The sequence below is a fragment of the Poecilia mexicana genome, unplaced genomic scaffold (assembly GCF_051168715.1).
Source record: "Poecilia mexicana isolate PSO_F unplaced genomic scaffold, ASM5116871v1 scaffold_8, whole genome shotgun sequence".
NCBI lineage: Eukaryota > Metazoa > Chordata > Actinopteri > Cyprinodontiformes > Poeciliidae > Poecilia > Poecilia mexicana.
The window spans coordinates 27,067,522-27,080,712 of NW_028263377.1; the positions used below are offsets into that span (position 1 = coordinate 27,067,522).

General features: G+C 43.5%; 1 protein-coding gene across 3 annotated transcripts; it reads left to right on the forward strand.

Moving 5' to 3' along the window:
* The first annotated feature begins 913 nt into the window (after window positions 1–913).
* Window positions 914–12,259, forward strand: srrm2 (serine/arginine repetitive matrix 2). Of its 3 annotated transcripts, none has more exons than XM_014996882.2 (14): window positions 914–1,126; window positions 3,019–3,270; window positions 3,446–3,541; window positions 3,923–4,108; window positions 4,515–4,598; window positions 4,682–4,750; window positions 4,837–4,863; window positions 4,946–5,059; window positions 5,904–6,042; window positions 6,973–9,389; window positions 10,506–11,108; window positions 11,187–11,261; window positions 11,662–11,769; window positions 11,889–12,259. In XM_014996882.2, exons 2-14 carry the CDS (start codon window positions 3,023–3,025, stop codon window positions 11,941–11,943), a joined length of 4,221 nt encoding a protein of 1,406 aa, XP_014852368.2. In that variant the 5' UTR covers window positions 914–1,126; window positions 3,019–3,022; the 3' UTR covers window positions 11,944–12,259. The 3 variants fall into 3 exon arrangements, with proteins under 3 accessions (XP_014852368.2, XP_014852370.2, XP_014852369.2); XM_014996884.2 differs by having other exon boundaries at window positions 5,907–6,042; XM_014996883.2 differs by having other exon boundaries at window positions 4,685–4,750.
* Window positions 12,260–13,191: the final 932 nt, after the last annotated feature.

Here is a 13,191-nt window from a genome sequence, read left to right on the forward strand (position 1 = left end):
GCCGCTTATGGGGGCAGCAGTTTGGCGAAGCGTTGTTATGTTAGTTCTGAAGAATTTTGTTCATAGTTTTTGATTGATGTGTTGCATGTTTGGACAATTATTCTCTCTGGCTCTGGATGCTGTGCAACTGAAAGAATATTTGCAGTTACTTTCTCACTCTTAGACAGTTGTTATGACATATTATCATGTAGTTTACAACTTTGTGCAGCTGATTAGGATCCCATAAGCTCAAATAGTAATGAACTATGACCCCAAATCCCAGAGTTGAAAAGAAGGCTTTCTGGATGTAGAGTAGGACCAAAGAGCAGAGAGAAGGAGGAAGTTGAAACCATCTCTTCCTTCCATCCATCTTTCTAACCGTATGGTGAGAGAGAGATTTAAAGAGGACCGGTTGCCAACAAATTATGGTGAAATCCAAAATATGCTACAGTGGAATATCACCCCTGCTGCCCAGATATCGAGCTGTTAGCATGTCATGACAGTTATGAAACTGTCATGCAGCAACAGTATTCAGTCAGAGGCGAGACTGACTGCTATTGAAAATCCTTACTATCTAGTGCTCACAGCATCACCATCCACAACAACTCTTTGATGATACTTAGATAAGAGTCATGATAAAATGTATTTTCCCTGGTATAAATTAATTATTTTTTCAAATTAGTAATAATAATGTAATAATATTAATTAAGATTAAACAAGTTCTTTGTTATACATAGTATATAGGTGATATTGACTCTTAAGATCGTATATATAATCTCATATTTCAACAAGACCTCTGGCACAGCCTATTCATCAGGGTTATTGATCAAGTTGAATATTGAGAAAATTTGTTGCATCAATCATTATTTTTTAAATTACAAACAAGAGAAGAGCTCTCCTTTCCTCCAGTACCTGAACGCCGCAGTTTAAACGTGCGAACATACGTGTGACGTAGACGGATTTCATCCTGTAGTTGCAAAGCGAACCTGTTAGCTGAAGCTAGCAGCATTTCTTTTATTTTGCCACACTTTTACTCAAACGGTTGTCGTTAAGATTAGTGTTGCTGAGTGGTTCTACGGGAAGTTATCAAATACCAGACTCTTTAACGAGCCATCTTGCTAAGGTTTCTCCTGGAGAAAGACTGCTGGTACGTAATGATTACGTTAGCTAGCTTAGCTGGTAATAAGAAGGCCTCTTTCTTAACAGAGCTAAATATATCCTAAACGTAATAGTTAATTAACTGTCTAGACAATCATTCGTTAAGGATAATATATATGATGAGTTAAATGTCGATTTTATTTGGATTCTCATGATTTTTATTAACGTTCATGAAAACTAGCTTCGACGGGCCTAATTTGACGCACGTGCCAAAGCGCGACAAATATAACCGTTTTTTCTGACCAAAAATATAAATTTATGGTGACAGTGTTCGTTTTAAAAAAGGCCAGAAAGACTGAAATATCCTCAGCATTTTACTATCTGGAGGCCCAGATCGAACAAAGAAGCTGTCAACAAAATGTCTCCCGGAATTATTGTGTTCTGGATTGGTGGAGGTGTTCCTTTATGAGGAGCAGAAACCTTTCAACTGCAGTTTATGAAGGACAATTATACTGTTGAATGTCTGGGCACTGTGTATCATAGTGGTCTGCGTTAAGGACAACATTGTTAATCATTCGTAAAATATCAGATTTCTTTTAACAATTTTGTTTGCTGGGAAAACAAAATGTGGCCCTTGGAAAAATTTGGTGGAACTTTTTTGGTGGAACTGATGGGGATCAATAAATGTGATGTGAGGTGATTATTTTAATACAAATATAGTGTAGGATTAGGAAAAACCTTAAACACAAGCTGTGATGATAATAGGTTTGTTAGCAACATTTTCAGAAATCAAAGTAAATTATCTTATCTGACAGAACAAAAAAATAAGTGTAATTTTTAAAAATTATACTTGGATTATGTACAGTCTGACTCAGAATTAAATTTTAAGACACTTTTATTGTATCAATGAGTTTGTTTCTGATTAAAAATGAAACGTACATCTCCAAAAAGATATTAAGACTATATAAAAGGGATGCTATTTCTGTAGGAAAAGCTGTTTTTAATTTACATTTTAAAAATTGTGGGGGGTTTTAATAATGAATGAAAAAGCATTTATTTTTATTACAACAATCAAAGGCCTTTTAGTAATTTCTTAAATGGATTTTGTATTTTTCCCCTTGTATTTTTGATGACGCATCGTTTACAGCAAATCATAAATCTCTGATTCTGGAAAACTTCACCCTAATCCTTACTTCCTGGATCAGAAACTAATCAGGACTCTGGCCGGACCGCAATAAGACACTAATATTGTTTCTAGACATTTAAGATGTTGGTAAGATTAAAATATCACCTTAAATCTGCCAGGGAGATGAATCTTTTTTTTTTTAAATTATGTGAAGATTAAAACATAAACTACTGAATTAAACCAGTGACAGACACAAAAATTACTTATTTTAAAAAACATCAGTGGCTCCTTCATCAGACACATTCCTTGGTGAATGTGCTGCCTTTTTGTTTGGTTGGATTAAATGTCGTTTTACTTGTAGCGTAAAACTGATTGGCTTATTTCGTTTAGCCAATCAGTGTCAGTTTTGGTAGAGAATTTGGTATTTTTATAACTAAAAACGGCAACAAAAACTACTCATCATTCAAATTAAATAATAGTCACAATTATCACAAATTTTTCTGGCATTTCAGAACTTATCTTTTAGTTTTGATTGGACCCAGACTTTGACCTTGCTAATTAATCATCTCACATGTCACACAAGTTGAATTCTTGTATTTGGGTACTTAAAGAGACTAACATCATATTTTTAATCCCTGTTTGGACCAGTTTGTTCTGATGACAGATTAAAACCAAACAAGCTGATTTATACCCTTTATTACAGTCATGTATTGTTATTTCACTAGAGAAGAGTGTGAGTAGATTTAAAAATAAATAACTTTCTGTCTGAATGCTTACGGCATTATCGGTTCAATCATAACGTTTGATCCATCCAGAGCCATGTACAATGGTATTGGCCTGACGACTCCTCGGGGCAGCGGCACCAATGGCTACGTGCAGCGCAACCTGTCAAGCCTGCGGGTCAAAAGGCCCCGAGACGAGCGCGGAGGCGAGCGCGACGAGAAGGACCGCGAGCGGCTGGAGAGTCAGCTGAACCGGCAGCCCAACGCCGACATCCTGGAGCACCAGCGCAAGAGGCAGCTGGAGGTCAAATGCGCTGAGCTGCAGGACATGATGGAGGAGCAAGGGTGAAGAAAAAAGCTTTTACTGACGATTTTTAGCAATATTTCCTGCTTTTCTATTTATTGCTCTAATTTGATCTTTAAAAAAGCAAGTCTTTTTAGATTTGTGATTTGAAATGTAAAAAATTGAATTCTTGTTCTGTATACTGACGATCTGACTGCTGTTTCTTCTCTTGCTCAGATATTCGGCCGAGGAGATCGAGGAGAAGGTGAACAGTTTCCGCATGATGCTGCAGGAGAAGGAGGAGCCGCCTCCCGCTGCCGCTCAGAAACCAACGTGAGCACAAAACTAAAGCATGCGTCATGCACAGGCTGTGTTCATGTTGGAAGCCATCTCTGTAGGAACCTGAAGGAAAATAACAAGAAAAACCTCCAAGTCCAGCTAGAGTCTCCCTAAAACAATGTTTTCTGCTCAGATGAAATGGTTTAACTTTTAGACTGTAATTCTAAAATATGTTTGGCTTAATAACAATAATATATTTTTCCAAAAGAATAATGGACTCATAGTCTTTCATTAGATGGAACCAGAATGTTTTCTAATATATTAAGGAGAAACTGTGACATTTTGGCAATAACAACAATATCAAATGAGAGTTTTTTGCTGCACAGATACAGATTCTGATTTGTTCTTTTACTGACTGATTTCTTGTCCTTCCAGTGTGACAGAAACACACGCCCTGGCTGCAGCCAACCAGCAGAAGAACGACCGTCTTCGTGCCGCTTTCGGCATCTCCAGCGACTACGTGGACGGGTCGTCCTTCCACGCTGACCGCAAGGAAAAGGAGAAAGAGAAGCGGGAGCAGGAACGTCTGGAGCGGGAGAAACTGCAGCAGCAGAAATACATGTGAGCAGGAGCACTCACAATGTTGCAGCATTTCTGTTACTAATGTCCACAAACTCTAATATTCCGCTAATGTCAGAAAAACTCAATTAAAATCACATGTGAATTAGTTTGTTCATGTGATAAGTCAGTAAAAAACATGTCATACCATCATCCTCCAACTACTTGTTGATCATGAGGCAAAAAATCTTTCCATTGCAGTTTTGCAAGATAAACTAATTTTGATACGGCCAAACAAAAACACCTCATCCAGCGCAAAACGTTTGATCAAAAAACAAGAGTTTTTTTTCTAAATTTCCATGTTTCTATTGAGGAAACTTATTGTCGAAATGTCGATGGAAACGCAGCCAGTGTGAATTTATTTCACTGCTGAAGGAGTCGCCGTTTATAATGTCTCTCTGTTTGGCAGCTTGGTGGAAGATTCAGATGACTCAGATTCTCCTCCTAAGAAGCGCAGCCGGAAGAAGAAAAAGAAAAACAAGAACAGAGAAAGGTGAGGAAGTGATGCTGATTTGTTAAGAAGGAAGGACAGAATTATGAGGATCCATCTGAGATTTTACTGGTTTGACTTTGAAGCAGCTCAGAGAGTTCGTCCTCATCTCCGCACAAAGAGAAGAAGAAATCCAAAAAGAAGAAAAAGAAACGGTACAACTCCATTGTCCTCCTTTAAACAAAACGTCTCTCCTGCTGTCCTTATATTCATGTTGATGCTTCATGTGATTCTGTTTCAGGGAGGCATCAGAGGACGAAGACGACAGGTAGCTGCTGTTCAACTCTTTTTAAACGTCTTCTGAGCTCATCTGTGGACTGATTTCTAATGTTTCCATCCTTTGTGTTTAGTTCCTCAGATGAGAAGCAGAAAGTGTCGAAAAAGAAAAGAAGGAGTGGAAGTTCCAGTCCTCCGAAATCGAAGTCGGGTCGGCGCAGAAGCGTCTCCTCGAGTTCAGATCACAGGTCTGAACCGAACGCCCTTCATCGCTGCTATCTTCATATTCAGCTCAGAAAAACTTTATTTAGCCGTCTGTGGTCGTAGTCCAGCAGTTATTTGGGTTTCTGAGATGGTAATCAGCAGTTATGAAAATAATAGCTTGTTGCCATGGTTACGAATCAGAGGTATGAAGAAAAAGATATTTCCAGCTGCTCAACATCCAGAACCACGATTATGATCACAACTCTTATCAGATCTCTGAGCCGTTTAAAACAAAATCCTTTGGTTGACACACATCTTTAATTCTGCTTGGAGATTTAAATATTAAACACTTATTTTGATTTAATAAACGTTACAACAAGATTTAATTTATCTTGTAGGTGGATAAAGCATTTTTGATTTTGAATTGATGTATAAGACATTCGGACAGCCTGGACAACAACAGATGCTATCGCAATTAATTAGAAATTTATTGAAAAGTTGATTTATTTCACTAAATCTGTTCAAGGTGTATTATTATTAGTGATACATTTCTACTGTTAATTTTATACTGGCTGTTAAGTTACTCTAAAATTACAATATTTAATAAGACAAACTGATTTACCTCAAAGCTATGGCAAGCATTTATCAGAAATAAGGGCTTAAATATATCAGTGTTTAATAAATCTATAAATCCATCGATAAATTTGTTTTTTGGATAATTAAATTTGCTGGAATAAATTAAGATTTTGTAAACATTTCAATAATTTTTAAAGATTGTGAGGGAGCCTGACTCCATTTAAATAAAAATAATTTACTTTTATCCAGTACTATAAACTTCCAGAATCACAGGCAGAAGCTGATGTTTTATTTTGTTCCTGTTGTTCACAGCAGCAGATCTCCACCTCCTTCCAGATCGCATCCAAAGGACCAAACCGCAAAAACCACAGAAGGCAGAAAGGGGCGGTCGCCAGACAGGAGGCGCCGTGGCTCTGAGGAGCGCAGCCCACAGCGTCGAGCGGGCGACGGGGTGAGAGTTCACCGATTCATTAACAACTCTCCATTATGCTACCCGAACCTTCATCCCCCAGAAATACCTCCGTCTCCACTCAGCGTTTCTGTTTTACTAGCTTACTAGTACTTACTAGCTTCCTGACTAAAGGAAATGAGGTTTAGAGTAACATTCAGAGTAGAAATGTTTAGTACGTTTTCCCCTGAAAACTCCATCCTCAAGATTCAGAGTAGTATGAAAGGGTCTTTTTCTGCCTGGGTAATCAGCTTTTATCTTTTACATTCAGCACGGACAGATTTAGGGTGTTTTCACACCTGATTGTCCAGTAGACTCGGTTTGACTCAGGACCAAAATTACAACATTTGCTGTATTTTCAGCTGGTGCAGTTCTCTTTCACACTGCACTGAGTCAAACGAACCAAACTCTTTGAGCAACCTGTTCCCCTCCTCACCTGTAGGGGAACAGCGCTGCAACAAGAACTATTGAAGGAAACGACACCAAAACCTCTAAAAAAAAAAACCACACTGAACCCAACTTCACAAAATGGAAGCAAAAATAGAGGCATCAGATTTTAGCGGTTGGAGGATTTCTCTTTTGTCTCTGGCTAAAGACCAGGAGTCACTTTTCCCGCTAGCACTAGGCTAGTGCGTTTGTTTTGGTTACCCAGAATGCCCTGCTCTGTGGTCCACTTCCTGCTTTTGGAGCAGTCTCCAGTCCGCTTGGCGTTCACATTCAAACCGAACCAGAGTTCACTTCAACCGAAAACAGACCGAGGTTTGGACGACCAGAGTTAGCTTAGCATTCACTCCTCACAGCCGAACCAGACTTCCTAAGCCAACTAGAGTTTGATTACAGAGTGAACGCATCCTTATTGAAAACTGTACCGGTGTGATTTAGAGTGAGAATGTCTAAAGGACGATTTCAAACATGTTTTCCCTTGTCATGCAGAGGAAGCCCAATCCTGAGAGGGAGAAAGAGCAACGCCGGGAGACGGAGAAGACCAAAAGGAGACATGACTCCTCGTCCCCCTCTCCGTCTCCAGAGAAAGACAGAAATGTTGATCGGGGGAGAGCAAGAAAATCCAGAAGCAAACAAAGGGAGCGAGAAAAAGGGCAGACCAGGAGCATGGACATGGACTCAAGACAGCACTCCAGGAATCAGGAGACGGAGAAGAGGAGGCGCTCCAGGAGCGTAGAGATGGAGAAGAGGAGGCGCTCCAGGAGCGTGGAGATGGAGAAGAGGAGGCGCTCCAGGAGCGTGGAGATGGAGAAGAGGAGGCGCTCCAGGAGCGTAGAGGTGGACAAAAGAGATCAATCTAGAAACAATGAGAAGGGGAGGCGGTCAAAGAGTCGAGAAATCAGAAACACAGAGAAGGAGAAAGTACCTCAGAGGATCAGACGGGAGCCCTCCTCTTCGTCTTCCTGTTCTCCTTCTCCTCCGCCTCCTCAGCAGGAAACAAGGGGCGAAAGAAGCAGGGTCCCTGAGCGGGAAAAAGACGGGAACAAACACAGAACGACGAGACATGACTCTTCGTCTCCGTCTCCTCCTCCTGAAAAGGAACGGGCCCGAAGAGGAAGGAGTGGAGATAAAGAACGTACAAGTGAGAAGGACATTCAGTCAAAGACACGGGGACGAAATGAAAGGGACGTCAAGAAAGGTGAAGCTCAGCGGCAGGATAGAGAGAGACAACCGTCTCCTCGCCAACAGAGAGGAGACAGGATGACAGGCGCCCGGGATTTCCCATCGCCAACTTTGTCCCCATCCTGCAACAATGGAAGCCAGATTGAGAGGAGACAAGAAACGCACAAAGAACGATCGACAGACAGGCATTTGAATAAGCAAAAGGAAGAAAGTGTTGAGAAACGTAGGAAAGACGGCGGGCCGACTGCCGACGGTAGAGGGGACGGGTCCAGACCTCCGGAGAAGCAGAGGAGCCCAGTGAGAGAGAAAAGACGGGAGGAGAAGCTGAAACAAACAGAAAGCAGCAGCAGCAGTAGCAGCAGCAGTGATAGTGACAGTGACAGCTCCTCATCCTCCTCTTCGTCCTCCTCCTCCTCCTCCTCTTCATCTTCCTCTGAGGACGAGGATAACGCAGATAAAACTGCATCACCAGAACAAGATGGAAGCATTCATAGGAAAAGTGCGCCGTCGGCCATTGGAGCTGCTGTTGAAAGGTTTCTGGCCAATGGGAGGAAAGAAAACGCCGCTGGTTCTGAAGGCGACGGACCCAGGCGTCCCCACCGAGAACCTGGACCGGACAAACCCGAGCGTGAAAGACCACCGCTCAGAGATCCCGCCCAGGATCGCCCGTCTCAAGCTAAAGGACAAGAGCGGTACAGCCCCACGCAGGTGGAAAGCCAGAGTCCGTCTCCCTCCCCACCCAGAAGACCCGAAAACAGCCGAGGCAGGAAGTTCTCTCCGCCTGAGGCCAGAGCTGGGGACAGGGCGAAGGACAAGGACGCCTCCAAGAGGACCACAAGGGCCAGCCCCAACACCAGGAGCCCACGCTCTCCAGCCCAGAGGACCGCTACCATCCCACCAGCCACCCGCACTCCTCCAAGGCAGTATCAGGAACCCCCGTCCCGGTCCAGAAGAACGTCACCGCCTCCGTTCCCATCAGACCGTGACAGGGACAAGGGACGAGAATGGGACAGAATAGTCAGAAGGAGCCGGTCCAGAAGTCCTAGGCCCAGAAGTCCTCCGAGAAGACGCAGCGGATCTAGGCCCAGAAGTCCTCTGAGAAGACGCAGCGGATCTAGGCCCAGAAGTCCTCTGAGAAGACGCAGCGGATCTAGGCCCAGAAGTCCTCTGAGAAGACGCAGCGGATCTAGACCCAGAAGTCCTCCGAGAAGACGCAGCGGATCTAGACCCAGAAGTCCTCTGAGAAGACGCAGCGGATCTAGGCCCAGAAGTCCTCTGAGAAGACGCAGCGGATCTAGGCCCAGAAGTCCTCTGAGAAGACGCAGCGGATCTAGACCCAGAAGTCCTCTGAGAAGACGCAGCGGATCTAGGCCCAGAAGTCCTCTGAGAAGACGCAGCGGATCTAGGCCCAGAAGTCCTCTGAGAAGACGCAGCGGATCTAGGCCCAGAAGTCCTCTGAGAAGACGCTACGGCTCTAGGCCCAGAAGTCCTCCGAGAAGACGCAGTGGTTCTAGACCCAGAAGTCCGAGGCGGCGTAGTGGGTCCAGGCTGAGAAATCTGAGACGCCATAGCGGTTCTACCAGAAGCCCAAGACGACGCAGTGGGTCCAGGCCTATATCTAGGCCTAGAAGTCCAAGGAGACGCACTAGATCTAGGTCCAGAAGTCCAAGGAAACGCAGCAGATCCACGTCAAGAATCCTCAGACGGCCAAGTCCCCCCAGCAGGTAATGCGAGTAAAGTTATGAACATGCCGTCAACAATACAAGCTTAAAAGGAAACGTTCATACACATTTATCTGTTCCAAGCATCTGATCAGTGACTGGGTGGGTTGTAGAGCTGTGCATCATCTGCGTAGTTATGGTAACTATTCTTATTTCCTGTTTTAACCTGAACCGGTGGGAGCATATAGATTTAAATAGGAGGGGTCCCAGGACTGAACCCTGAGACACCCCACGTGTCTTACCTGCTGTCTTCACTTTGATGAAGCAGATTATAACCCTTTTTTATAGGCTATTAAGCCACTGTAATGTTTCCATTAACAGACATCTAAGGCTGTTTATGTTTACCAAAAGGTAGAGAGTGGTTCACCTCCAAATTTAAGGAAAACAACACTTCTCATCTGTGATATTCCTGAATAAACACTCAAAGGAAAATAATGTAATGACCTTCAGAAGGGAACAGTTTTTCTACATGAACTCAGATGTTCATGTGTTTTCTGTTCCACCATCAGAGTTTCAGGGTATTTAGCTGGAATGCTAACAGTGACACCTGCTGGCGTACGCTTGTCATGACAGCGACCTTCACCTGGCTCAGTTACTAAACCCAATGTGAAAAATAAAACCAGTTGGTGTAAAACACAGATATTTAATGTAAAACATCAACAATTAATTTCCCTTTGGGATCAAAAAAATATTTTTGAATTGAATTGTTACAACATAAACATTTTCAAAGTCAGCAGAATCGCTAAATCACTAAAAGAAAATTAGCTCTGCTATTAGCTGATTAGCAGAAGTGAACCCAGAACTGTTCCAAAGTCTAACGTTTGTTAATTTATGGATTATTTAAATTCTTCTAAATTAATGGATTAAATTCCCTCCTTAGAGATTTTATCCACATATTGACATTCAGAGAACTTAATTTGAGCGTAGCACTGATGAAGGTAATGAAGATATTTCATATTTTGTGGCCGTTTCCTTCCTGTGTAGGAAGAGAGTCACTGATGTTGTTTTGACTGACATGGAGGAAATCAGCCTGTTTGTCCGTCACACAGCTTAGAAAAGAACAGATTAGTTTTTTATCAACGCCCTGAAATGTTGAAACGTTGCCGTTTCTGCCTCCAGGTTCCGCCGCTCTCCGTCTCCTCAGCAGCGGCGGCGGGCCAGTCGCTCGCCCTCCACAGACAGGCAGAGGGAGCGAGAGAGGGGCCGGCAGCCAGAGAGACCCCCTCCTAAGGTCGCCTCCCCGCCCCAAAGGTCGTCCTCTTCCTCCTCCTCGTCCAGCTCCTCCTCTTCCTCGTCTCCTTCTCTGCCGCCGGACAGGAAGGAGGTGAAGCCTCTGGCGGAGAGAGAGAGGCCGCTCCCGGACGACGGGAAGCCTGCGGGTCGATCTTTGTCGGCTCAAGCTCCTCCCAGGGACTCCGCCCGAGCCGCGGCAGCACCGGGCCGAAGAAGCTCGCCGTCCGACCCGCGCCGGCCTCATGACGCCATCAGGAGGTCGTCGGCCGTCAGCCAATCAGAAGGCAGGCAGCCACCGGCTGGTCCCGAAGGGAAGCAGTCACCGACAGCCACCAGGAAGGACGCTGCTGTGAACGGGAAGGAGAAGGCCAGCAGGAGCAGCAGCTCCAGCTCCTCTTCATCCTCCTCGTCTTCATCATCGTCCTCCTCTTCATCATCCTCGTCTTCGTCTTCAGACAGCTCTGACTCGGAGGCGGAGCAGGGCAAAGGGTGAGCAGGAGCAGCTGAGGAACCGACGGGTGTTTTGGATCCATTGGTTTCCTCATCAAACTGTTTCCTTCTCAACAGGAAGCCGGAGAAAGGACGAAGCTCCCAGTCCTCTTCTTCCTCATCCAGCGATGAAGGGGAAGCCAAGAAAAACAGGTAACGCTCGTCTGGAGGAGAAGAAATGATGTGATTTAACTAGACCAAATTCTGGAATAAAATCAGTTTATGTTTATTCAGTTATGATGGACTAAAGTTTGAGACAGAGACTGCATCCTCTCCTTCCTTTGTCTGTTTCCTTCCTTCTTTCTTTACCTCCTTCCTCTTCCCTTTTTCCCTTCCTTCCTCCCTCCCTCCCTCCCTCCCTCCCTCCCTCCCTCCCTCCCTCCCTCCCTCCCTCCCTCCTTCCTTCCTTCCCAGCCCTTCTGTCCTTTGTTTTCCTGTTCTTGCTTTCAGGCAGACATGTTTCCTTCCTTCTTTCCTTCCTTCCTTCTCTGCCTCCTCTGTCCTGTGTATGTACTGTGTGAGTTTAATGCAGCTGCTGTTGTTTCCCCCTCAGCCCTGCGCGGCCTCACCGCGTCCCAGCCGACTCTCTCAGAGATTCCCGTTCTCTCAGTTATTCTCCTCCCAGACACATCCGAGCTGCTCGCTCCTCTCCTGCTCCCAGGTCAGCAGAAACTTCCAGATTTCCAATCCTAGTTCAGTTCCGAATAAATAAATCTGTATTCTGTCGTGTTGTTCGGCCTCGGTGAGACTTTCCTGAAGGTGTTTCTGTTTTTCCTGCAGGAGCGCAGGCCGGCGGTCGCCCAGATCCTCGTCCAGCAGCAGGAGGAGAAAATGAGCGATCATCAGAAACACATCCTTCCTCCTTCTCCTCTTCCTCGTCCTGCCAGCCTGGACTCCAGCACTGGGTTTGGAGAACTGCTCCTGCAGTGATCTGTTTTTGTTTTAGTGGAGCGTCGCAGGCTGCAGCCGCCTCAACCTAACTGTACCTGTGCTGAGTGTCGTCCTTCCTGTAGATATGAGCTGTCTGTATTTTGGTTATTATTATGTAACAGGTAAACGATTCCATGCAATGTGAGCAGAAACTGAAACTAGGGTAATGTCTTTTGTTGAAAATGATTCATCGTATTAATAAAAAGTAATTGTACATTTTATTTGGGTGGAAATTTTCTTGGTTTTTATGCATTTTTACTAGTTTAATAATTGAACTCTTGGATCAGTGCAGATTATCAGCTTTTATCTCAAATTCCAGCTCAGTATTATAAGGAGAACTTAAAAAAATCAGTTTAACTTATTTATATAACTTGGCCTGTCGTGATAAACTTTGATGGATGATAAATTGTCCCAGAAGTTGTTGCCATAAACAAAGTTGTTTTGAGACCATTTCAACTAATAGTAATGCAAGAAAACATTCTCAAAAACCAATAAAATTTAAATTCTAACATTTTTACATCAAACTGGAAGACATCTTAAATATCCAAAATAAATAAAACAGGAACAGCAAATAAAATTAATTATGAAATTTCTGTAAACCTTCAGAAAAAGGGTCTGGTTGAGACCGAAACAACAGACTGAAGACTTTTGTCATCCAGTTTTTGGTAGAAAGAGAAAAATGATAAACCAGGCAAATGGAAATTATGCTGGAGCGAAAATAAGACCTGTAATTGGATTTAACACATTGTGATTATTGGGTGTGACTAAGTCTGTTTTGATGTTAAAAGTTGCTGTGGATTTTTGCCCTACTTACTATGACATTAAAATGAAATTAAAAAGACAAAACACACAGCTTATAAAAGAAAAATGTTTGTTTTGTACCTAAACTTTTCTAAGATGTAAATTTGTTATTGAAAATGTACAAAGAAAATCCACTAAAAGTCTCCATCTGCCTCAGTAATGGAGTAAACCATAACTAAAATAAAGAGCCACACAAAGCTGCTCCAAGGACCGCATATGGCCCCTGAGCCACACTTTGGACACCCTGGATTAGAGCAAGTCTGAGACATTTACAACCCAAACTTTATCCTTCTGCCCATCAGAATAAAACTAAAGTTACCTGATCTGTTGAAAGAACTATTTTGCATATTTA